Source organism: Martes martes (assembly GCF_963455335.1).
Source record: "Martes martes genome assembly, chromosome: 1".
Taxonomy (NCBI): Eukaryota; Metazoa; Chordata; class Mammalia; order Carnivora; family Mustelidae; genus Martes; species Martes martes.
In genome coordinates, this window is record NC_137888.1 from 132,359,765 (window position 1) to 132,385,322 (window position 25,558).

At 38.3% G+C, this 25,558-nt stretch overlaps 1 protein-coding gene across 4 annotated transcripts in view; it reads right to left on the reverse strand.

The window, feature by feature from the left end:
* TBC1D5 (TBC1 domain family member 5) overlaps positions 1–25,558 on the reverse strand; it is a 543,265-nt gene that overhangs the window by 120,075 nt on the left and 397,632 nt on the right. For all 4 annotated transcript variants that reach the window (XM_080807878.1, XM_080807881.1, XM_080807879.1 and 1 more), the window contains one exon: positions 20,413–20,555. In XM_080807878.1, the coding sequence (XP_080664004.1) occupies positions 20,413–20,555 (143 nt within the window). The remainder of the gene's footprint in view (positions 1–20,412; positions 20,556–25,558) is intronic.

The following is a 25,558-nucleotide window of genomic DNA, read 5'->3' on the forward strand; positions in this document are numbered from 1 at the left end:
AAACCAATAACTCAATTAATTTGATAAAAGGAAATAGGGAGAAGGGATCTTTACCAAATGGCCTTTGAAGCAGCACACTTACTGTTAACTGCAATCTAATATCTAGCACTTATCCTCAGGGGGTGTTGGAAGAAGAGCCTCAGATATAGAGATGTGTACGTTTGCAATATAAATAAACTCTTAGAAGCATGCATATTTATTGCCATTTATATGCCTGTGCTTAAATGTCTCTAGTTTTGCTGCTTAGAAATTAGTAACAAAAATCTTATGAATGGGAAAGAACCAGTTTAAAATTCTCATAAAATAATATTTACCCTAATTATTATGCTTCCTAAGTTACATATGTTACATTTATTCTTTTATATATAAATATTACATAATTCAAAGTTAAAAAATATAATTTCTTCCAATTATTTTTTTCTAAAGGTAATGAGAAATTTAGGGAGAGTATCTATGCAGCATTTCTTGGAGGAAAAATGTCAAAATCTTCATAGATAAGCCTAACTGTGTTCCTTAGACTGTCACTTAATTTTTTTCCCAAATCAACCTAATTATGGGTGCAATTATTAAACACATCTTTTCAGGCAGGTCTATGTAAACTACTTCATTTCTTGGCAATCCATCTGCCACTGCTGTCACAGTCAGGCCCATTAACGACGCTTGTTTTGTAAGCCACACTGACTGCCTCCACAGCACCGATTGTGAAGAAACTTTACAGTTACAACTTCCTGTTGTTGCAACCGAATCCTTTGCATTAATCAGAACAAGCAGCTGAAAAAATATTCCATAGGAAAACTGATTCTATAGAAACAACACAAATCAAAACATTAACAACTGTTTGTGATCAGAAATACCCTTGATTATTAGACTTTTTTTTTCCTTTCTTTTGTTGGAAGCACCATTTTTTGCAACAGCTTCTTACCCCTCCCCCTTCCCATGAACATTATGGGGAAAGGAGACAGGACTGGGCAAAATGAATAATTATAATCTATGTAAGGAACCACTTTATCATCTTCATTTCCGTTGCTGATCTGACAGCTTGTAATTTCATACATCTGCTTTCATTTGTAAAGCACTCACTTATCCTACCTTTTCTATATCTGTTCAGACTCTTCTCTTCTTATTCCTTCATTTTGTCATATTCACATTCAGTTACCTGTTGTCCTTTTTCCTCTAGAATTTGAAAAGCTAGTATACTGAGAATGGTATAATGTTTCCATGTAGGGTTTTCTTCGAGAGTTAACAAATAAATAAAACTTAGATAATCAATTCATTTTCCAACTCCTACTTTCCCAAATACTATGATGTTTATATACTAGTAACTGGCCCGGGAAGAATTCTTGTCTATTTTGTAAGAGAAGCAAACGGTTCTGGGCTCTGGATTCCAAGATGTGGGTCTGAATCCCGGGACACCATCTGAACCTTTTCTAAGGTTGCCGTAAGATCAAAGGACATAATCTGTTCAGCCAGTGGAGAGTTGCTGATCAAAACCTGTTGTGGGTAACCTCTCTGAGCTTCAGTTCGGTCATGTGGAAAACTTCCTGTTTTAAAAAAAAGAGTGACCTGCCGGATTTATTCAATCCAATAGCTATTTGTTGAGTACCTAATCAATGACAGGTGCTATGTTAGAGGGGATGCAGAGATAAAACACAATCCTTACTCTGAAGAAAATTAAAGTGCCAAAGGGCAGATGTAGAAAGAGAAGGAGTTATTGCTACTACTACCACTAAGATGACAATCAATCCCTAAAGACTTACCAAGACTAGGCCCTATGCCAAGAGCTTTCCCTATATTATCTCATTTAATTTTTATGACAATCGTGTTATAAGGGTAAAATTATTATCCTTGTCTTACCGGTGAGAAAACTAACACTTGGAAAGGTTAAGTCATTTGCCCAAATCATATAGTGGTTTGGTAGTGGAGCAAGATTTGAAATTTCAAAGCCTAGCTACAGGGTTCAAGCTCTAAAACATGGCTTTGCTTTGAAAAAGCAATTTTTTTTTTTAAAGATTTTTTTATTTATTTATTTGTCAGAGAGAGAGAGAGAGAGCGAACACAGGCAGACAGAGTGGCAGGCAGAGGCAGAGGGAGAAGCAGGCTCCCTGCTGAGCAAGGAGCCCGATGTGGGACTCGATCCCAGGACGCTGGGATCATGACCTGAGCTGAAGGCAGCCACCCAACCAACTGAGCCACCCAGGCGCCCCGAAAAAGCAATTGTTTTAAAAATCAGAGAACACAGTGATGCAAAGAGTCACTGCAAACTAGAAGAGTCAATTAGTATTATTACTCTCTTATAGTAGTTTTGAGGAGCTTGGAAGGTCAGCATAACCCAGTCTCTAGGAGAGCCTGATATAGACAGGTATTTATTTGGACAGATGAGGGCAATAATCCTGTTCTTATAACTAGACAGAACTTTTGAAGCTGTCGGAAGCTATAAGATATGTAAGGGAAGCCAACTAATACGTTAATATTCCACTTGCAGAATGAATGAAGGCACTAACATTCCTTCTCCCACTTCTTCCTTTCATCCATCCAGTCACTGAACATTAATGAACATTTCCTGAGCATCTTCTATATCCTGCACACACAGAGACAGTGCTAGGCACTGGTACTAGGGATATAATGGCAAATGAATCTGAGCTCTGAAGGGTAGCAGAACATGCCGTCTGAAATACTGCTGTGGGGTACTCGCTTTGGCAGCATATACACTAAAACTGGAATGACAGAGAAGATTAGCATGCAAATTCATGAAGCGAAATCCTACTCCAGGAGTACAGGACATGCCACCCTAAAGTATGCCACTTGGATATATTGATTGTTTTGAGCTGTAGGCACTTGAAAAACAGCAAATGCACAGTAAGACTTTCTCTGAACTCCCCTTATCTGCCTAAAGATAAATCCTCCAGAAGGAAGTCGGTTGTAATAAATTCCCCCAAGACAAACTTTGTCACAGATTCATACCTCTCATCTATTCTTCTAAAGGACCATTCGTCTTTCCTAAAAATCCTCTCCACCTTTCTTTATTAAGGTGGTATTTAATCCTGAGTTCTAAAACCGTATCTTTGACAGTTGGTCATTTTCCTAAGTTTCTACCATATACAAATGAGGCATACATTTATATATATGTCAACATATGTTAATTATATAACTATAATATATATTATTATATAATAGAATATATAATCGTATAATAATAATAAAACATACATATGTTAATAAACTTGTTTTTCTAATTAACTTTTTTTTTTTTTTTTTTTGTGAAAGAAACCCAGAAGATGTTTCTTCCTAGAAACATCACAAAAGGCAAGGGAAGCAAGGGCAAAAATGTACTGGGATTTCACCAAGATCAGCTTTTGCACAGCAAAGGAAACAGTCAACAAAACCAAAGGACAACCAACAGAATGGGAGAAGATATTTGCAAATGACATATCAGATAAAGGGCTAGTATCCAAAATCTATAAAGAACTTATCAAACTCAACACCCAAGGAACATATAATCCAATCAAGAAATGGGCAGAAGACATGAACAGACATTTCTGCAAAGAAGACATCCAGATGGCCAACAGACACATGAAAAAGTGCTCCATGTCGCTTGGCATCACGGAAATATAAATCAAAACCACAATGAGATACCACCTCACACCAGTCAGAATGGCTAAAATTAACAAGTCAAGAAATGACAGATGCTGGCGAGGATGCGGAGAGAGGGGAACCCTCCTACACTGCTGGTGGGAATGCAAGCTGGTGCAGCCACTCTGGAAAACAGCATGGAGGTTCCTCAAAAAGTTAAAAATAGGGGCACCTGGGTGGTTCAGTGGGTTAAAGCCTCTGCCTTCAGCTCAGGTCATGATCCCAGGGTCCTGGGATCGAGCCCCGCATCAGGCTCTCTGCTTAGCGGGGAGCCTGCTTCCTCCTCTCTCTCTCTCTCTCTCTCTCTCTCTCTCTGCCTGCCTCTCTGCCTGCTTGTGATCTCTGTCAAATAAATAAATAAAATCTTAAAAAAAAAAAGTTGAAAATAGAGCTAACCTACGACCCAGCAATCACATTACTGGGTATTTACCCTAAAGATACAAATGTAGTGATCCGAAGGGGCATGTGCACCCGAATGTTTATAGCAGCAATGTCTACAATAGCCAAACTATGGAAAGAACCTAGATGTCCATCAACAGATGAATGGATAAAGAAGAGGTGATATATATAAACAATGGAATACTATGCAGCAATCAAAAGAAATGAAATCTTGCCACTTGCAGTGATGTGGATGGAACTAGAGAGTATTATGCTGAGCAAAATAAGTCAATCAGAGAAAGACAATTATCATATGATCACTCTGATATGAGGAATTTGAGAGGCAAGGTAGGGGGCTGTGGGGGGTATGGAAGGGAAAAAAATGAAACCAGATGGGATCACTAGGGAGACAAACCATAAGAGACTCTTAATCTCACAAAACAAACTGAGGGTTGCTGGGGGGACGGGGGGAGGGAGAGGTTGGCTGGGGGATGGACACTGGGGAGGGTATGTGCTATGGTGAGTGCTGTGAAGTGTGTAAGCCTGACGATTCACAGACCTGCACCCCTGGGGCAAATAATACATTATATGTTAATAAAATAATTTAAAAAGAAGAAGAAAAAAGAAACCCAGCTGAAAACCTAAAAGATATAGGTACAGTTTTACCTCCGCTATAGTCCCGTTTTCAGATAATACTATCTCTAATTTATTAAGGAAAACTTGTACTTTGAGAACACTTAATTTGCAATTACATACGCTAAGTATTAAGTCCCTTTTGAATAACTGTGCCCAATTTAGAGTAGGCAGGGAGAATAACACAAGATGTTTTATAAACAAAATAGTGGGGATCTGACAGAATAAGAACTTACTTTTGATCTTTACAGCGAAGTTTGGCTGAACGTGAGAAGCTCATCTGCAGTGCTCTTCCTTCCCTAACATTTACTCCATCAGAGCAGGGCAGTAACACAGGAAACAAAGTGAAGATTTAAAAAAGGCCAAGTTTTGGTATCTCCCTACATTTGAAATCAAGCATGTATACGCTTTAAAGACAAAGTACTGAAGCTACACACTTTGAAGAGCGTATTCAGAGAAATGGAAGACAAAGGTGAGTGGCAGCTAGGAAAATATACTGGTTCTGGGGTCAGATGATCTAGGTTAGAATCTTGATCAAATCTAGATTAGAATGCTGGCTAGGCACTCATTATGTGTGTGAACTTAAGCAAGGCCCTGAACTTTATGGGCTTTCTTTCCTCCACTGATAAAACCATAATGATGCTTACTTTAGCTGCAGGGTTTCTGTAAGGGCAACCCTGATGCAAGGGAGTGTGCTTCCCATCTCGCTTAATTCTTGCTGACTGGCACTCTCGCCGCCCAAAGCAGAGCCGGCCTTTTCTGTCTCTACTTTTAAATGGCACATTTCTGTTCTGGAGTTGTCTAAGGGAGCTGGTTTAAACAGTTTCTCCAGTCATAACAAACAAAAACATAATGCAATCAGTAAAGATAGTCAGAGGATGTTATTATTTTGAAAAAGCTTAGAGCAATACAGTTAAATAACTTATGGGTGATTCAAAGTTAACTGCACCGACAACTGTTAACACTTGCAAGTAGAACACTTCATTCAAATTATTTAATTTTGTATTTAGATATACTTACTTTCCCCAAGGTAACAAAATGAACCAGGAACAACTAACCAAAGAACACAAAATTAAATGTAGAATTCTTTAAAAAAAAATTCTCTAAAATTAAGAACAGTAATAGCTATCACTTACCAAGCATCTAGAATGGGCCTGGAAACTTGCTATATATTACATAAACACACCATGAGTCCTTCTAATCCCCACTAAGGCAGGTATTATCATCACTCCACATTTTAGACAAGGATATGGTATTACAGAGAGGATGAACTACACATCTAAGGCCACTGGGCTCCCGAAAGGCAGAGAGGGCTAAACAAAGGTCTGCGTAGCTGAAAGCCTCACTCTTGACCACCGTATCCTATTCTTTCTTGTATTCCTAGCAGAAAATTCCATGCAAAGAAGGCCAATTCAGACACAGATGGCTTCTGAATGCCAACTATGTGTGAGCCACAGAGAAGCCTCTAAGATACACTGAGAAAAGCCCTCCATATATAAGGCCAGGTAAAGTAAATTATTTAGAAATAGGCACGAATTCTTGTAGTTAGCTCTTAAGTGGCAGAGAAAACAGATAAGCATGAGTAAAAATTAAAGATAGTTAGCTAACAGCAACAAAAAAGAAAACCTTAAGGCCTTAACATAATTTATTTTACCTTTCCACTGAAAACAAAGCCGATGTGTAGGTAAGTGTCTTGCAAGGCACCTGGCATGCAGAAGACATGGTTGCCACCGTGACAACTGCCTCTCTAAGCACCTTCAATTACAGCAACATCCACTCTCAAAACCTAACAAGGACACACACTCTTCCATAAACAATGGGATGGTCCTGGGGCGCCTGGGTGGCTCAGTGGGTTAAAGCCTCTGCCTTTGGCTCAGGTCATGATCCCAGGGTTCTGGGATCGAGCCCCGAGTCGGGCTCTCTGCTCAGCAGGAAGCCTGCTTCCCTTCCTCTCTCTCTGCCTGCCTCTCTGCCTACTTGTGATCTCTGTCTGTCAAATAAATAAAAAATCTTAAAAAAAAAAAAAAAACCAATGGGATGGGCCTTATTTCTCTAGTGGATTTTGTGCAGAAATATGAGAAATTTAAATTCGATTTTTGGAAAGAGAACAATCTCAAGTTCAGCAGAGCTCAATCTTTTTTTCTAGAAAAAAAAAAAAAAACTTAAAAAAATTTTTTTAAAGATTTTCAGTAATCGGTACACTTAATGAGTGGTTCGAACTCACAACCCTGAGATCACGAGTTGCATGCTTTACTGACTGAACCAGCCAGGCAACCCTAGAAAAAAACCTTTAAGAAGTGCTCTTCTTAATGCTTTCCAAGCTTAATACACTTTAAACAGAATTTATTTTAATCAGGTCAAACAACATAAGAGATCCTCTCAAGAATTTGTATTTTTAAAAATACAGTGTTGTCAATGGAAAGGTAGTAAGCAAGCAAGCAGCCAAGTGGAGGACTGCTAAGCGGTAGGGTATGGGCACAGGACAAAGAACATCGTACTGGTGAAGTCAGCGTAACTGCGCGTTAGCTCCAGAGAGCCGACGGGACTAGGATTAAGTTTGAAACAAATCGGTTACCTGTATAGGCTTACATTCTGTCATCATCTCTGTCTTGTTACCCATTAAGGGAACTAGTGAGATGATACAGTGCAAAAACCTTTAAGTCTTCTAATGCAAGTTATTACCATTAATGTAGTAACTCTAAGGATATATCTAGAATCGGGGCTCAAGTTCTATCTCCAAATTATAAAATGTTACAGAAATGAAATCTAAAAAATTTAGCATGTATTAAAATTTAGGAAAGAAATAATAACATTAAATAATAATAATAAATAATATGACTCATAGTTTTTGCCTCTTATTTTTAAATCAAGTTCTAACCAATTTGGTTATTTTTAACCAAATGAAGGAAAACCATAGGTCAGGTTTTTAATTGTTGGTCAATCTGAATATAGACACATGTGTGTGTGTTGTATTTCACTGCTTAGTGATTTTTAATTCCTGACTCTGAAATACAGATCTGTCAGTAGACAGGGTTGAGGTACAGAAGATATTTAAGAAGGGGGCTCCTGGGTGGCTCAGTGGGTTAAAGCCTCTGCCTTCAGCTCAGGTCATGATCCCAGGGTCCTGGGACTGGGCCCCGCATCGGGCTCTCTGCTCGTCGGGGAGCCTGCTTCCTCCTCTCTCTCTCTGCCTGCCTCTCTGCCTACTTGTGATCTCTGTCAAATAAATAAATAAAATCTTTAAAAAAAAAAAAGAAGATATTTAAGAAGTACTGACAATATTTCTTTCTTGTATTCACTCAGCTAACAGGCATGTATTAAATACCTATTTTGATCCATGTACTGCTATGACAAGAAAAAAGACACAATCTCTACTTTCTCTTCATATTGCAGTGGAAGAGCAGGATCAGACTAACTGCAACCCAGGTCAGAGCTGGAACAGTGGAGCATCCAGTGGGCTGTGACAACTGCTCGAGTGGAAAGCTGCAAGGTCAGTGAGCATCAGGCAACAAGTGGAAGTAAACGGAGGCAGGATGCTGCGTGGCTCCTGTGGCACGAGTGCTGAGGAGAAATGGAGACATGGAAGCAGGTGGGGGTCCTGCTTATCCATAGGGGATGGAGTTTGGATTTCACTCTGTAGCTGCTACTTCTGCTAGAAGACTAAGTAATGTGATCCAGTTTTGTTTTAGGAAGATTAATACCAGCACAGGGTGACCAGTTGGAGGGAGGTAGAGGGACAGGATGCAGGGGGCCAGCTGAAATTCCGGTGATACCACAGAGAGGGGAAGATGGATAGTTAAAGTAAGCAAGGGGCTGAGGGGTATAGGGGCAGAATTGCTGGAAAAATGGATAGGTCTTTATATGCAATTAAATTTGAGATATGTGTGCATATGAGAGAGAAACAGAAAAGCAAAAGCAGACAATAAGAAATTATCAATAAAAATGTTAACGAATTTACATAATAAGGCTACTTAAAGAATATAGCAACTTTTCATTATTTCTCTGTGGAAGTTTAAAACATAGTTCTGATTTTTATGAAAGTTATACATGTACATAGTTTTAAAAATCCAATCATTCTAGAAGGCTGGTAACGAAAACAGCACTTGCTGTTTCGCACCCCCCTATTTCCCAATCCCCAGCGGCACTTGCTTTCTTTTAGCTGATGAAAAGAAAAAAATTTACCTCCCATATTGTGGAAAAAAACAAGCTAATGTTACTAACTCTGACTTTAAATGCTGTCTACTGACTTCCCAGTCAAGAAGATGAAGCTTTAACTCACCTTGAGTACTGAAAGCCAACCCTCTGCCAACCTCTACAGCCACACATGAGCTCCTGGTCTCCCTCCCTTGATGCTGTTATACCATAATTCTGGTAAGTCAACTTTCAGAGTTTCCATTTTTCTAACGAGGCAAATGTTATCTTACACAGTATATCATGCCTACTCCTCCTTTCTCCACAGCCTCCTTTCTTTCTTGGAGTCTATAACTGCCATATTTTTCATTTGCCATGTCTTGTATGTATTTAATAGGAGTTTAGCCTTATATACTCTCCCAGTTGTATACATATATTTTCGAAACTTCAAAAAAAGTTTTAGGTCGTTTTAGCCATTTCTTTTTCTCCCTGCCTCTCCCCCACCCCCCTTTCATTTTTTTGAGGACATTTCTCAATTTTTCATGAGCTCTCTGGCCTGTTCCCTCCTCCCAGAGATGCCCTTTACCTCTTGCAAGTGTTGTATCCTTATTTCCTAGAGTACCTACCTTCTTCTTTCGTGCCTTTACACCCTTGTTTTGATGGAACACATCCTCTAAAAGCTTTATACACAGGACATGAATTTTTTGAAAACTTGTTTGAAAGATTTATTGTGACAATTAATGGTTATAGGCTAGGTATGGAATTCCAGGCTGGAAATATGTTTCCCTCAGAAAATTGGCAGCTCTGTTCCAGAGTATTTTGGCTTCCAGTTAAAAAGTCTCAAACCATTCTAACTCCCATTCTTCTATGTGACCTATTTCTCTTCTCCCCGCCCCCATCTAAATTCATAGTAACGCACCTTAATTTGCATGTATTTTCATATATAATGGACCCTTTCAATTTAGAAACTCATGTTTTTCTGTTCAATTGGAAATTTCTCTTTAATTGCTTCACTGATGATTTTCTCCCTTCTGTTTTTTGTTTATTCTGTGTTTGTTATTTCTTTCTACTCTCTTTCTCTCTATTAAAAGAAATCTCATTATCTAGATGTTGGATCTCCTGGTCTGGTCCTTTAATTTTCTTTCTTATTTTCTAACTCTGTTTTATGTGCTGCTTCTTGGGATATTTTTTCAATTTTATATTCCAATCATCTTATTTGCATCATATTTTAATTTTCAATTACATTTTTTCCTTTTCTAAGATTTTATTTATTTGAAAGAGAGAGGGAGCAAGTGAGCGAGCTTGCACGAGCGGGCGACAGGGGTGGGATACAAAAGGGAGAAGCAGATTCCCTGCTCAGCAGGGAGTCCAGACACAGGGTTGATCCCAGGACCTTAAGATCATGATCTGAGCTGAAGGCAGACCCTCAACTAATTGAGCCCCCCAAGTACCAACACTTTTTCCTTTGACTTATGTCTTTCCTAGCTCCCTGAGACATTTCCTCCTCCCTGTGTAGTCTCTGTGTACTTACAGTTGTTTTTCCTCCTCCTTGCTTATTGAGATCCCTGCTTTCATTTTGATGCTTCCCTCAAACGTTTGATGATTTTTTTGGTGATCTTCTCATGTCCAAGAATGGGCCAGTCCAAAGGTAACTTGAAGCTTTGTGTGCATCGATGAGTGGGTCTGTTAACTCTAGGGTTTACACGGTCATTCCTGGGTAATCCCTGAGCCTACATTTTTAGGCTTTTTCTCTTGGGCTCACTGGGTACCCCCAGAGAAGAATCTCCCAAATTTCTTCTAGAGGGAGGCAGTCTGGTTCTAGTGTTCTGGGAACACTAAAGATGGTAAAAGAACACTGGTGGGCTCCATGTTCACTGAAACTCCCCAGGTCCCTAGTCCAGACATCCATTTTACCACCTCTAGGATAAATCCTCGACGTACTGGTTGGAGATCTGAGTAAGGCTGGAAACCTGAGTATATATAACAGCTTCTTAAATATACTTTCGACCAGTTCTTTTTTTTCAGTCTTAACTTTTTCCCTCCCCCTACCAATTTCCATGTGATACCTAGCACTGCCAATTTCTATGCTTTTAGGAATTTTATGGGTTATTTCTTGGCTTTCTCCATTATCAATTTTGTATTTAGCTTTCTTGGATCTGCTAAGTCAGTTATCACTCACCCATCTGCTTTCCTACTTCCAAAAGTCTCTGTAATCTCCTTCCTAATTCTCTGTGTCCTGTGTGTTTATGCTATTTAATGGGGTTTCAGGAGCAATAGGGGTAAATGCAGGAGCTCAATATAACATATCATATATGATATCCTTAATCACTTCTTTAATAACATTTCTACTCAGCATCTGGGCAGGTGAACTGACAAGGAAGAAGAATCTAGGTGAGGTGAGGGAGCAACTGAGTGGGGAAAGCCAAGGAAAAAGGAGAAAAGGAGAGAGGGTGAGACCTGGGTGAGAAAGCTGGGGAAGTCAGTAGTCAGGAAGACCAAGATCACCATCACCTTTTCTCTAATCATCAGAGAGAATGACTGTAGTCAACTTGCAGGACTATTCATATTGTGTTTTGACAGACAGATGGACATGGAATCTTGAATATTTCTGAGTAAGATTCCAGTGATGCATGTAATGTTGCTGGCTTTTGCCCATAGATGGTATCCTGGAGTTCCGGAATCCATCCATTGTACTGAGCTCCTCAAATTTACCATATTATCCAGCAATCATGCTCCTTGGTATTTATGCATATGAAATGAAAACTTATGTCCACACAAAAACTTGCACAGTGATATTTGCAGTGGCCTTATTCATAGTTGCCAAAAGTTGGAAGAAACTAAGATGTCCTTTAGTAGGTGAGTGGATAAATAAACTGTGTTATATCCAGACAATGGAATATTATTCCGTGCTAAAAAGAAATGGGCCATCAAGCCATGAAAAGACATGGAGGAAACTTAAATGCATATTACTAAGTGAAATAAGCTAATCTAAAAAGGCTACATACTGTATGATTCCAACTATATTGTATTCTGGAAAAGGTAAAATTATGAAGATAATAAAAAGATCAGTGGTTGTCATGGGTTATAGGGATGAACAGGCAGAGCACAGAAAGTTTTTACAGCAGGGAAACTACGCAGATATCACTATAATGAGGGATAGATGTCGCTATACATTTTGTCTAAATCCATAGAAGGTACAAACTGTATTGTAAACTAGGGACTTTAAGTGATAATGATGTGTCACTGTAGGCTCAATTATAACAAACATACTACTGTAGTGAGGGAAGTTGATAGTGGCGTAGGCTGTGTGTATGTGGGGGTAGGGGTACCTGGGAATTCTGTACTTTCAATTCCACTTTGCTGCAAACCTAAAACTTCTTTAAAAAGAAAGGTCTATGTTTTTAAAAATCTAACCATAAAAAAAGCACTACTATGATGTATCAGCCTAACTTAGTGAAATTTTAAAAGATTTTTAAACTAAAATATAAATACAAATGGCATTTGTAATTCAAAGGGTTATATTAATATCCACATCTGCAATGGTCAGAAAATGAGTGGCAACATTTAATGTCTGGGAAGGAAGAGAGCTGGCAGTCAGGAAGTGCTTAAAGACTACTTTAAAAACAAGACCACCAATTTGTGCTTTGATAAAAACTCTGTAGCACACTACTATGTAATTGAAGAGAGCCTTTGTTTCTTAGTCCCTGAGGTTGGGTAAAGCTTTTCCAGGAAAGACAAATAAATTCGATTTGTAGTTGAAATAAACTGCATTTTGACATCAGTATAATGTTGAACATGCTCTTAATGAGAAAATAGAGAAACAGTAATTCTGGGGTAGGACAGATGGAAACACTGGCAGAGAGACAGGTATCGGCTGAGGAGTTTAAGCAGAGATCTAAAGCAAAATGAAAAGGAACGATGTTTGTAAGCCATGAAGAAGATACAACTGCCACACAAAGCCAGGCCAAGAGATGGCTAAAGACACCCCTAGAGAAAACCCAGGAAAATGACAGGGCTGTGACATGTTCATGCTGGCTGAAAACACAAGGTAAGAAGTTGGTAGAAGGGCCAAGAAGAAAAGTTTTCCATTTGCCAAGTGTTCAGAGAGAAAGTATGTTAAAAGATACCATAAACATTTAAGAGATACTTTTCTTTTTTAAAAATTTTTAATCTCTTTTATTATGTTCAGTTAGCCAACATATAGTATATCATTAGTTTTTGATGTAATGTTTGATGATTCATTAGTTGCACATGACACCCAGTGCTCACCACAACACGTGCCCTACTTAAAACCCAACATTCTGTTATCCCAATCCCCCGCCCCCACCACTGAAACCCTCAGTTTGTTTCCCTGGGTCCAGAGTCTCTCATGGTTTGTCACCCTCATGGGGAAAAGGAGAGAAAACTGAAGGGGAAGAAATCAGTAAGAGATACTTTCTAGTTAGGAAAATCTACTGTTAAATGAAGTTGACTATATTGTTTTAGTTATTGTAAATCAGGAGAAATGTTTTTCTTAGGCACTCATCAAAAAAAAATTAAATCAATAGAAAAAGAGATGTGAAAAATCTGATGCTACAAAGTAGACAACGCTTGCTTCAAAAAAGCCATGTCAAAAAGTGTATTTAAAAAAAAAAACAACAGGGGCGCCTGGGTGGCTCAGTGGGTTAAAGCCTCTGCCTTTGGCTCAGGTCATGATCCTGGGGTCCTGGGATCGAGCCCCGCATCGGGCTCTCTGCTCCGCGGGGAGCCTGCTTTCTCCTCTCTCTCTCTGCCTGCCTCTCTGCCTACTTGTGATCTGTCTGTCAAATGAATAAATAAAATCTTAAAAAAAAAAAAAACTACTTATTTGAGTTCTTATTCTAAAAGCTTCTTGGCACCTGTCTTCTCAGCAGTTACTGTACACATATCCATACCACCTCCCCAGTCCGGGCCTTTAGGCTACCCTTCCATCTGAGACCACCCCAAAAACTGAGCGCATGAAGAGCGCCAGATGCTTTGAGGGTTAGGGAAGAACTGTAACACATGTGGTTCTGGTCCTGAAGAGCTTACAATCTGTTTTAGAAGGTAGGACTAACATGCAATAAGGAACAGCATAAGACAGAGTATAATTAAATGCTACACTGCATTGTATTGATTAAAATCTTCTAGGAATACAAAAGTGAGAAATCGATGTGGGCTAGAATAGTTGGGGAAGGTTTGGGAAAAAGCTGCCTTGTCCTAGGCCTGAAAACAGAAGTACAATTTAGGTAAGTAGTGCCAGGGGAAGAGGAGAGCCACATGAGTGACTTTATTATAGTACGGAATAAGGCCGTAAAAACAATACTGTGATGAGAGTATGGCTATTAATAAACTATTACAGGAGTAATGGTTCATGAGTAGACTTCTTTATCTCCTAACCTTTATTAGTGTATATAAGCTTCATCCAAATAATCCAGCAAAGAATCAAAAAACACTTCTTATAACACATAAGACAATAAACTTGTTATGGTTTGATTATAATGTTTGGGAATAATTCTATTTCGAAATGGATCCTATGTAATTTTAGTAAAGCAAAAGTTTCATTCAAAGAATAGCCATTTGACCATTATTTCAATGGTTAAATTTTAAAATCTGTAAAATGTTCATATTATTTTTCCCAATGTGCAATTTTACTTTTTAACTTAACAAAATCAAGGTAGGGCTTGAGGAACAGAAAAGGTAATATGAGAACCAGCCCGCCTGTCACTAGCCCTATGGCCTCTATCCGGCTTCCTAACATCCAAATATGGCAGCTGGGCTCAAACTCTGAAGCCTCATGAAGATGTTTATACGAAATCTATTAAGTGGTTGAATACTGTACTTGCCTGACTAACTGGATTACTTTTAAAGTGAATGAAAGCTTTGTCCAGGTACAGAAAGAACATTATAAGGGTACTTTTGTTAAAAATTAAGTATGAGGGGCGCCTGGGTGGCTCAGTGGGTTAAAGCCTCTGCCTTCGGCTCAGGTCATGATCCCAGAGTCCTGGGATCGAGCCCCATATCGGGCTCTCTGCTCAGCAGGGAGCCTGCTTCCTCCTCTCTCTCTCTCTGCTTAATTGTGATCTCTATCAAATAAATAAATAAAATCTTTAAAAAAAAAAAAAAATTAAGTATGAGATGCCAAGAGTAGTGAAAGGGGCAGAACAAGAACAAAGGGGGGATGGGAGTAGGGCACGAGTACCCAGCTCCACAGACCAACTGTGACTGTTTTAAATCACTTAACTGCCAAGGGCACGGTATTAGTTTGCTAGAGATGCTGTAACCTAGTGCCTAAAAAGTGGACAGTTTAAAACCAGGGACATTTATTGTCCAAATGTTGTGGAGGATACAAGTCTGAAATCCAGGTGCTGACGGGGCCATGTTCCCTCTCAGACCTGCACGGAAGAACCCTCGTCACTTCCCGCTTCCAGTGCTGGCTTGTTTCTTCACAGGCTCGGAGGGAGGACCTGTTCTACGCTTTCTCCTCGCATGTGGTGACAGCTAAAAAACCTTGGTGTTCCTTGGCCTGTAGATGCATCATTCCAAACTGTACCTCCGTCTTCATATGGCATTATTCTCCCTATGCGTCTTCACGTCAGCTTCCCTCTGTGCATGTCTGTGTCCAGATATGCTCCTTTATGTAAGGACACTAGCTGTATTGCATTAGGGTGCCTGTCCTACTCCAATATGACTCATCTTGACTAATTACATCTGCAACAACCTATTTCCAAAGAGGTCATAGTCTGAGGTACTAGGGGTTAGGATTTCAGCATATCTTCACACTTCATCAGTGCCTGTAAAATCAGGATTTTAGACTAGACACAGTTGGCCATTTTTCAGGTTATATAGCCCTTTGAGAAGAGGATGTAAAGTATATACCCTTGGCCCTGGGAAATGCACACGTATACGATATTTTGCACAGTATCAGCATGATCACTGGCCCTTTGAAGCCCTACACTGAACGCCTAGGAGGATGCGGTCACTGGAGGAAGGCTCTTTTAGTTTCCCCAAGCACACCATTCTTTGAGCTGTAAATATATCACCTCCGGCTTCAAGAGAATACATGTAATGCCCAAAGCCTCACACAGTGGTGTTCAGTTAGACTTTTTTGAATGAATGGGCTTGAAACTACTACATGTAATAAACATCACCACTCTGGATGCTCTAGGCAGGGCACCATGATTCAGAATCCACTGAGATGGAATAAAAACTTGACACTAAAGTTCTAACTGGAACACTGAGGCTGGTCAACTGTCCATCCTCTTCTTGTCTTTGACCATGGCCTAAAATGTAAGCTCATTTATTAGTCCTATCCTCCCGTGCATTTGAGCCAATCCTGTTCAGCGTCCTCCTCCTGCTATTCCTCTCCCTCTCCATCTTTTCCTCTGAGGAGTAATGCCTGTCCCTCTGGGCCCAGTCTTCCTGGAGTTACCACTGCCTGGGCAACCTCCAGCAGAGGGGCAGAGGATGCCACCTTGTTACCATGATTCTTGGCCAAGTGTCCACAGAGGACCAAACAAAAATCCCAGCTGCCTCACGATATCTTTATCTCCTCAATGACTTACTTTCCCCTAAACTAACTTCGACTCTTCTGGCTGTACCAGAACTGCTCCAGGTCCTCTTGTTTGACCACACCTCTGATGCTTTCCAATCTCATACCCTACTTTAAATCCCTTCACACTCTGATTTCCCCATCATCTTTTCCTGGCCATGCCTTCCTCTCCCACACATCCCAAACCACCCTCATAAAATGCACTCAACACCCTCCATCCTTCTGCTTCCCTTCAGTTCTACCTAATGATTTGGACCTGGGCCTTGCTTGGAGCCTAGATCATGAGCTGCTTTCTTTGTATCTTGCCTGGACTGCTGAGCATGCCTTGGAAAATCATAACGTTAAGTCCTGGTGCTGTTGCTCACTGTTTGTCTCTGCAGAATAGGATCTTCAACAGTTAGATCACCTTGTCCTAGTCCATGGTCAACCATCTCTCCCATACTTCCCAGGTAATTCCCCTAAACTCCTAAAACCCTACCATGCCTCACTCACAGCAGACAACCTTGCTTCCTCCTTTATCAGACATGGGATTCCTCCACTTCCCATCTCGCCCACCTGTAAAGTAGTGTACTTCTGAAACCTGCCTAGTACACTCTTCCTGGATCAGCACCAGCTTTTATTCCTGCTCCCCAGCCAGTCTGCCACAGGATTCCTGACTTCATTCCATTGTCTCTAAGCCCTTGTTTCTTCAATTATTTCACTCAAAAAATACTTGTCAAGATCGCTATGTACTGGGCCCTGTTCTGGATGCCAGGATATGGCAGGGAAACCAAGACAGACAAAATCTGGTCTCTTGTTGCGGGGTAGGGGAGTGGGTGTGAACAACAATAAACAAGTAAAAAACCTCAAGTAAACAGGATAATTTATCTTTTCATAGATCTCATCAATGGAATGGGGAAAAACTAGTACTGATCCTTTATAGAACTTGAGACTGATTGAGAAGTAAATCCTTGGTTGGTTCTCCTCCATCTCCAGTGAACCCTGATCTCATCCTAAAGACACCCATCCACCCTTCCTTGCCTCTGCACTGATCCCTAGTTACATCTTTCTTCTCCTCTGCTCCGCTTTCTTTAAAGATTATTCTACACATGCTATCTCCACATTCTTTCCTTTTCACTTAATTGACTTTTTAGTTGAAACTGTAATTTATACAGAAGAAAAGAGGAATGACAACAAAACTGTAGGAAACGCTATTATACTTAACCGTCCAGTCACTCCTCAACCCATCATAATCCAGCCTCTGCTTTACTACTCCACTAAACCATTCTGGCAAAGGTATTTGATGACTGTCCCTCCAGAGGGCCAAGTCTGAATGGACATTTCCTGCCTAACCTTTTTATACCTCAGTATTCCCAACCCATATGACTTCCCTTGGCTCAGCTAACACAGTCCTCCTGTGAGGTTACAACACAAGCCCTTCCTTCTCTGGTGCCTTAAACACTGAGGTCAACTTCAGAGTTCCATCTTTGCCCATCTTTTTCTGTAAGCACCCGCCTTAGATAGGCTGACTATGTAATTCTTACCATCCTAATGGGATGACTTTGAGAGTGAAAGAGGGAAGTATTAATAATTACCACTCTTGACTAGCAGGTATAAATCAAGACCACCCCAAACAAATCAGGATATATGGTTACCCTATTCTTAGGGGTCACATCTACTATTATGGTTTTAACTAACACATACCTATTAACCATTTGCAAAACTGAATGTGTAGCCCTGACTGTGACATTGAGCTTTATTTTCCAAATCTTCAGGTTGTGATTTCTCACAGATCTCAAGTTCAGTAGGGCCAAAACATAATCATTTCCATTCCTAAAACCTGCTAATCCTTGCATTTCCTATCCAAGTTATGCATATTACCCAGCCACTCAACTCTCCAAGCTGGAGATCATTTTAGACTTCCTGTTCTCCCTCACCCATCATATTTATGCACCAAGACGTACTGACTTTAGTTTTGAGGATTTCTCTAATCTACAATTTTCCCCTTGGACTTCTATCTTACCTTTTATCTTACTTCCTTGCTCTACTCTTGTCTCCCTTAAGTCTGTTTTCCACAGAGCCACCAGAGTGATCTAACACTGACTGTACTTTTGCTGTGAACCTTTCAGGAGCTTCCTATTATTTATCGGATAAAGACATCCATCATGATCCTATCCCTGTTCACTTTCTTTGGTCTCATAACCTGTTGGTCTCCCTCTGCACTCTAATACCAAATGCCTATATACACATATAGGCAACATGGGGCTCTATCCCAAGACCCTGAGATCATGACCTGAGCTGAACACAGACGCTCAACCAACTGAGCCACCCAGGTGCCCCTCACTGCCTCTCCTTTAAATTTTCATATTACCTATCCATATCTCAACCACAGCACTGGATATTAGTTTAAAATTGATTATGTCACTCTTTCCTACTACTGAAAAACTTCTTCAGCATAGGGGCAATGGCCCTTAAATACTTAATAGTCATCCTATTTTTAGGAGCTATCATCCACGGTTCTGGATTCAACTAGGCAAATTAAAATAAGCTAGTTTAAATATTGAAATGAATACACAACTTCATTATCCTTGCATTTTTCCACATCTGCCCATAGATTTTATAACATCAATAGATGGACTGAAAATGTGGAAGGTCTTCAGTTACCAAAAATTTGCCTGTTTTATGAAATTAATGAAATCTTAGCATAGGAAACAGGATTAAATTTTAAAAAAATATCTAGTTGTGATATACCAAAGTTAAGAAAAGAGCAAATACTTCATTGTTTAAGATTAAAGAAAATCAGAATATATTTCGACAGTTGTTTGAATTGGAAAATTCTGTGGAAAGATTATCCTAAACCACTTTTTTAATAAAAGAGGCTATTCATTCCTTTTGTTTTTTTTTTATTATTTACATTAAAAATTCATACTACTTTAAAATAAGAGCTTAGTATCGAATATTCTAAAATCTAGTATCCATCAAATCTACCCAAACATCTTTCTCTACTTTCCAGATGTTAGCTCTTATGATTTCCATGTTCTTATATGATTAGCTCTGACTTAGAAAGAAGGAACTTTTCACTTAGTATGTCAAAACCCAAACTATTTGACCTTCGAGGCACAGAAAAAACCCACAATTTTTGGATAAAATGTGGTGCTGCTGTCACTTGTTCATTCAAGTAATTTTGAGGGCATTAAAAAAGTATAATCTAAAATTTTAAAGAATATTATTAGCGTCACCAGAGGCACAACAAGAGCATCTGGTGCCACTGGTATTCAGTGAACAAATAAAGAGAACTACACAGCAGTGTAACAGTCAAGATTATGAATGATTCCAAATAGTTTATGTTCTGACAAAGTCCTACTCCTAAGAGTTTTTTTTCTTATTTCCTATTTAATCATCACTTTGTGCAATCTTCCTAATTATATTTTGGCTTACAAATCTTGTTTTGTGAACAGTGATTATTTTTTTGAGAAGGAAAACAATTTGAGGTATTTCAAAATTTAAAACATGCTCTGCTATTTTCTTCAAGCTGAAGATTTTCAGAGTACTCCAGACAGGCATCAGCTCCCAGCTATGGCAAGCATCCTAAGGTAGATCTCATGAGATAGGAATACGTCTACCATTTGGCAATCTACTGAGAAATATATTTGGCCAAAATATAACTGAGAAGAAGTTAAAATATCTTTAAATGTAATATTTATTTTTTATTGGCAAGTTGTTGATACTATAAAAATAGCTCCAATCTCCTGATAAATGTCTTTGAATACTCCCTACCTGTCAGAAGGTGGAGCTCTAAACATATCTGAAATACGGGCTTTTTATTTGTGCATTTCACAAATGTGTGTAATGAGGAGATTAAAGCAGGAGTAAAGTCTTTAGAAAAATGGCTCTGAAGAATAGTCTAATTCTCTCAGGACAAAATCACCCACATCTCCCAATAGGTACATAGTTAACTAACAAAAAAGATATTAATATGCTCAATATATTACCTACCATAAAAATGCAGGCACAGTAATTCAGAATAAAAGAACAAGTATATTTAAAAGATAAAACACATTCAAAAAATCAGGACCACCTACTTGGATGTAGGCAAGGTCATTAACACTTACAAGCATCTCGGATGTAGAGTAACATGGCTATGAAGATATAATCAACTAAACTCAGGCTGAGGCCATCTGCAAACAAGGCATCCCAGACCACGAGAAGATCCTGCAGGGGGAACTCTCGTCCAAACAGTAGCCGGACCCATCGTCTGGAAAGAAACAACACCAAAATTCAGAAATGTGTACTTCTGGCAGTAATATAAAGAGGAATCATTTTCTTCTATACTTGTGAAAAAAATTATAATTTTTAATTGATCACACAAGGCAAATACTATATATCAAATATGTAATACAGTAAAATTCAAGTTTTAAGCTTTCAAATGAATTTTGTAAATTTTATAACTGGGCCACAATCATTGAAGTTTATTTCTATACATATAAAACACTACGATGATATTTTAAAACGTAGAAATCTTTCATATTTAATACAAATCCCAAATCTCAAAAGGCAAAGAGGAAAATGAATGCAGAGTGGTCTGACAGTTGCCTCGTAGGTAAGGTTAGGAATTTAAAAAATAGAATTTTCTAAAATTTTATGATCACTACTGATTTGGTTGTTGTTGTTGTTGTTAACTGAACTTTTGCAAATAATTGTACAGCAATTAACTATAACCAAGTAGAAACCTTCATTCTCACTCTTCTCACTCTTATTTTAAAATATCTATTTTAAAATTAAATGTGGTTAAAAAAACAAAAATATATATATTGTTAAGCACAGACAGGTATTTCAAATGAAACAAATAGTAATACTTTATTTTTAACTTTAGAATAGATACATCTTATTAGTGAGGTTATCTTTTTAGGGCTGTTTATAAGAGTCACTTCTATGGCCAGGAAAATGAGTATCTGTGCTGTAAGCACATCTGGGTAGCTTATAAGAATACTGAACAAGATCTGCATATAATTATACGTCATAAACAGCTATACTTCAAACTTTCAACAAACCCTAAGCTACTCATAAATAATTCTTAGAAGAAAATTAAAATAATTTACTTTGATATCCATTTTTTATCCACTTACATCTAATTGTATATAACATGGCTACAATTTCCTTACACAAACCTTTCTACAGGAATTTCAGCTAGAATTCTATGTGGTTCTGGCACATAACAAAGAATCAAAAATTCCAAATTTCTAGTATACTAAGTAGCACAGAAGAGAGGGAATTCTTGAAAAAATTAGTTAAAACAGATTACCTCCTCACAAAATTAGAAACCAAATATAACCATCTGTGGGGTTAAAGTGAGCACCAACCACCCCCCACCCCCACCCTGAATTCAAATACTTTCTTCAGGAAGTATCATACTTAAGGAGAAATCAAAGCTGTGATAATACAGTGTAGAATTACACAAATGTATCACAGTTATTAGGAACCATATACCATACAATCAAATACTAAAGTTCTTTCATTCACATTATCAAATTAATCAATAGAATAATTAAACTCTATTTTCAATTACATCTTAAATAAAGAAACTCAATTTTTCAGGAAAAAGATTGAATGCCTAAGTAACATGTATCTTTTTAAAAATGTTACAATATCATTTACAATTTTTATTTATCTTTCAATTCTTATCCTACTTCCAATATGAGAGGTGACTAAAACAAATTATTTTTTTTGTCTAATATTGTCTGCAGTTATGTAATTCAGGGAAAAACATTCTTTCTCCACACATTTTTAATTCTTTCAAATTACAAATGCCAATATTTACTATTCTAAGAAGCACCAAAATATCCCTAAACTACATAGGATATTCTTCCTAATGACAAAGAATTAACTGGTCTTGCAAGGAGTATCAGGGGAAGCAGAGAATGGGCAAATCCAAAAGTAGCTGGATTAAACCATTTTAGGCATCTGTTTAAAGAATCTTTAAACTTATAATTGTATCTGCATTATTAAATGACTAGAACAGAATGTGGTCATTTACAGTTATTCAACTGATTCAACTGGAAGAAAAATTCATCAAAAAAATTACATTTAGGGGCACCTGGGTGGCTCAGTGGGTTAAAGCCTCTGCCTTCAGCTCAGGTCATGATCTCAGGGTCCTGGGATCGAGCCCCACATTGGGCTCTCTGCTCAGCAGGGAGCCTGCTTCCCCCTCTCTCTCTGCCTGCTGCTCTGCCTACTTGTGATCTCTGTCTGTCAAATAAATAAAATCTTTAAAAAAAATTACATTTAAAATATAACATGCTGACTGTGGTTGGTAACACTGTATTGATAACTGAAATTTGCCAAGAGAACTAAAACATTCCCACCATAAATGAATGAATGAATGAAAGAATGAATAAAGAAAATGTGTGAGGTGATGTATATGCTAATTAACAAGATGGGAGGAATCCTTTCACAATGGATACATATAGCAAATCATTACAATGTACACTTTAAATAGTTTACAATTTTATGTCAATTATATTTCAATAAAGCTGAAAAATAAAATAATTAAGAATTATCTTGGTTGGGGCACCTGGGTGGCTTAGTGGGTTAAGTGTCTGTCTTTGGCTCAGGTCACAATTCCAGGGTCCTGGGTTCAAGCGCATGTCCAGCTCCCTGCTTAGTGGGGAGTCTGCTTCTCCCTCTCCCTCTGCCCCTCCCTCCAGCTTGTTCTCTCTCTCCCCATCCCCCAAATAAATAAATAAAATCTTTTAAAAAAGGAATTATCTTGGTTTAATGGACAGGCAAATTTTGGCAGTTTCAAAATAGAAAATTCTGACACTTAACTGATCCTTCATGGTTCAAATCTGGATGTCAGTACAAAATTGAAGAATTACACCTATATAATGGCAGCTACACACTTGAGGTGAGCATAGCATAATGTGTAAACTTGTTGAATCACTATGTTGTACATCTGAAACTAATGTAGCATTGTGTCAACTAAACTCAAAAGAATTAAAACAACTGAAAAAAAAAGAATCACACCTATAAAATTGTACTGTGCCTTGAACTCACTCCTTTCATTCTTGGAGGTTATTTTAATACTTTCCTTATTTGAATAAGCCCACTTATGTAACTAAGGCTGGTGTTTCCTGAAGGACATTATTTTTGCTTACCCTTCTTATGTGTGGGAGGAAATTTTTCTGTTTTTCCTGCTATCTCCCATTAAAAGCAAAAAGACTTTTGAAAAAAGTTGACGTCTCTCATGCTAAAATGGATATCATTTAGCAAAAAAAGAAAAAAAAAACCGGACGGTCTGATATTTGCCACAGAGAATACAATACCATCTTTTTGCCCTTTGCTTAAAGCTCAAAGTCCCCTCATTTTCTTATGGAAAATCACAGCTTTGGTTTCATCAGAGCTAGAAAGAAAGAAAGAAAGAAAGAACGAACGAACAGATGGAAAGAAAGAAAGAAAAAGGCAGGGGAGGGAAGGAGGGAGGAAGGAAGGAAAGAATGGAAAGAGAAGAAAAGAAAGAAAGGAAGGAAAGAAAGAGGGAAAGAGAGAGAGGAAAGAAAGGGGGAGAGAGGGAGGGAGGAAGGAAGAGAGAAAGAGGGAGGGAAAGAAAGAAGGAAGGGAGAGAGAGAGATGGAGGAAGAGAGGGGGAAGGAAGGGAGAGAGAGAAGAAAAAAGAAAGAGGTGGGGGAAGAAGGAAGGAAGAAAATACCCCCCTCCTTTTAAAGAAGTTATATATTTCCTGTTATTTCTATAACAAAATGCCCCGTTACTGCTCAAAGTCATGCAACTTTCCTGCTGCTTGGGGTTTTGTTAGCTTAGCTTCAAAAATGACCCCACAAACACCTACGTGCAGCAATCTCCACTGCAGCACTGTCAGGAGGGAGAACTGCAAATATATTGTCATCTACATTGAATAAAACATATCATCAAAACTACACACAACGTAAGTCCTCAGTACTTTTATATTTAATATGTAATCTATGATGTGCTGCTTTATAAATGTTTCACATTGCTTTATTTTTGAAGCTTCACCTTGCCAAGTACACTGCTAAATAATTCCAGGGCAAAAACCAAATTCTGTGTACGTGTGTGTGTGTGTGTGTGTGTGAGAGAGAGAGAGAGAGAGACATACACACACACAAAGAGAGACAGATGAAGAGAGACAGGAGACAGAAAAAGAGAAAGATCCAGAAAGTTCTTTGTAAAGAGCTCTGTACACTTTGCTGAGTGCTCTATGTGTTTACCAAGGTCTTGATAAACTCACTGTGAAACCACCTGTCATGCTATCGAGAGGCAAAGGTGTAGCTAAATTGAAAGTACAGGCAGTGATCTTGTTAGAGGCAACATAAAAATAATTCAGGAAGTGGAAAAAAAAAAACCCAGAAACACATAAGGAAAAAAATTTATTATTAGATGCTTGGCATGTTCCTTTTATATAAGACTGTTATACATGCAAGGATATAAAATTAAAGCAAAACACAGTTTCCTGTATCTTATATGCGATTATAGGAAAATTAAAGCCAAATTCTCAAAATATTTAAGTAGTACTGTATGACTAATGGAAAGCTTTGGGACCAACAATGACCTTATCAATAATTTAATCATTTTAATCCCTACTGGATTTAGTTCATACATATATTCACCACACACAAAATTTCCTGTGCTATTTTGGGCTTTCTTCATTGAGCTTAAAAGCCAAGGAAAAATTTCGTTCTTTATGGAATGAGTTACCAACAGAAATTATTTCAGTAAGCTTTTGTATTCTTAGAAAGGAAAACTTACTCGAAGAAATGAGGTCTTAGAAAGAAGTCACTCCTAAAATTAACATGCTTTTATTGCAGTTAAAAATATTTAGCTCAAGTTTAACTTACACTTAAGGGTAGCATTAAGGCTTTCTTTTCCCCTTCAAGATAGCTTCAGTTTAATTGCTTCATACTATTAATCTTGCTTTATGTATGTTACACCTGCAGATTGCAATGCTCATAACCGTACACATTTTATCACTTGTGATAATACAATAATTCATATTTTACCAGACCTACTTAGTAATTAAAATCTACACAAACAAAAAAGACCATCTGAGGTATTAAATTTAATAATAAACCACCCAAAGACAGGATTGTTTCTATGTCTGCAGTTATACCACTATTCTCAATTTAAAATTTCTGTGTAATTAAGCTGCTATCCCCAGGGGATCAGTAACTCCTGATGGTATTATTGCTTGGTGAATGACCCATGGAAACACCAAGAGAAATCCATTTT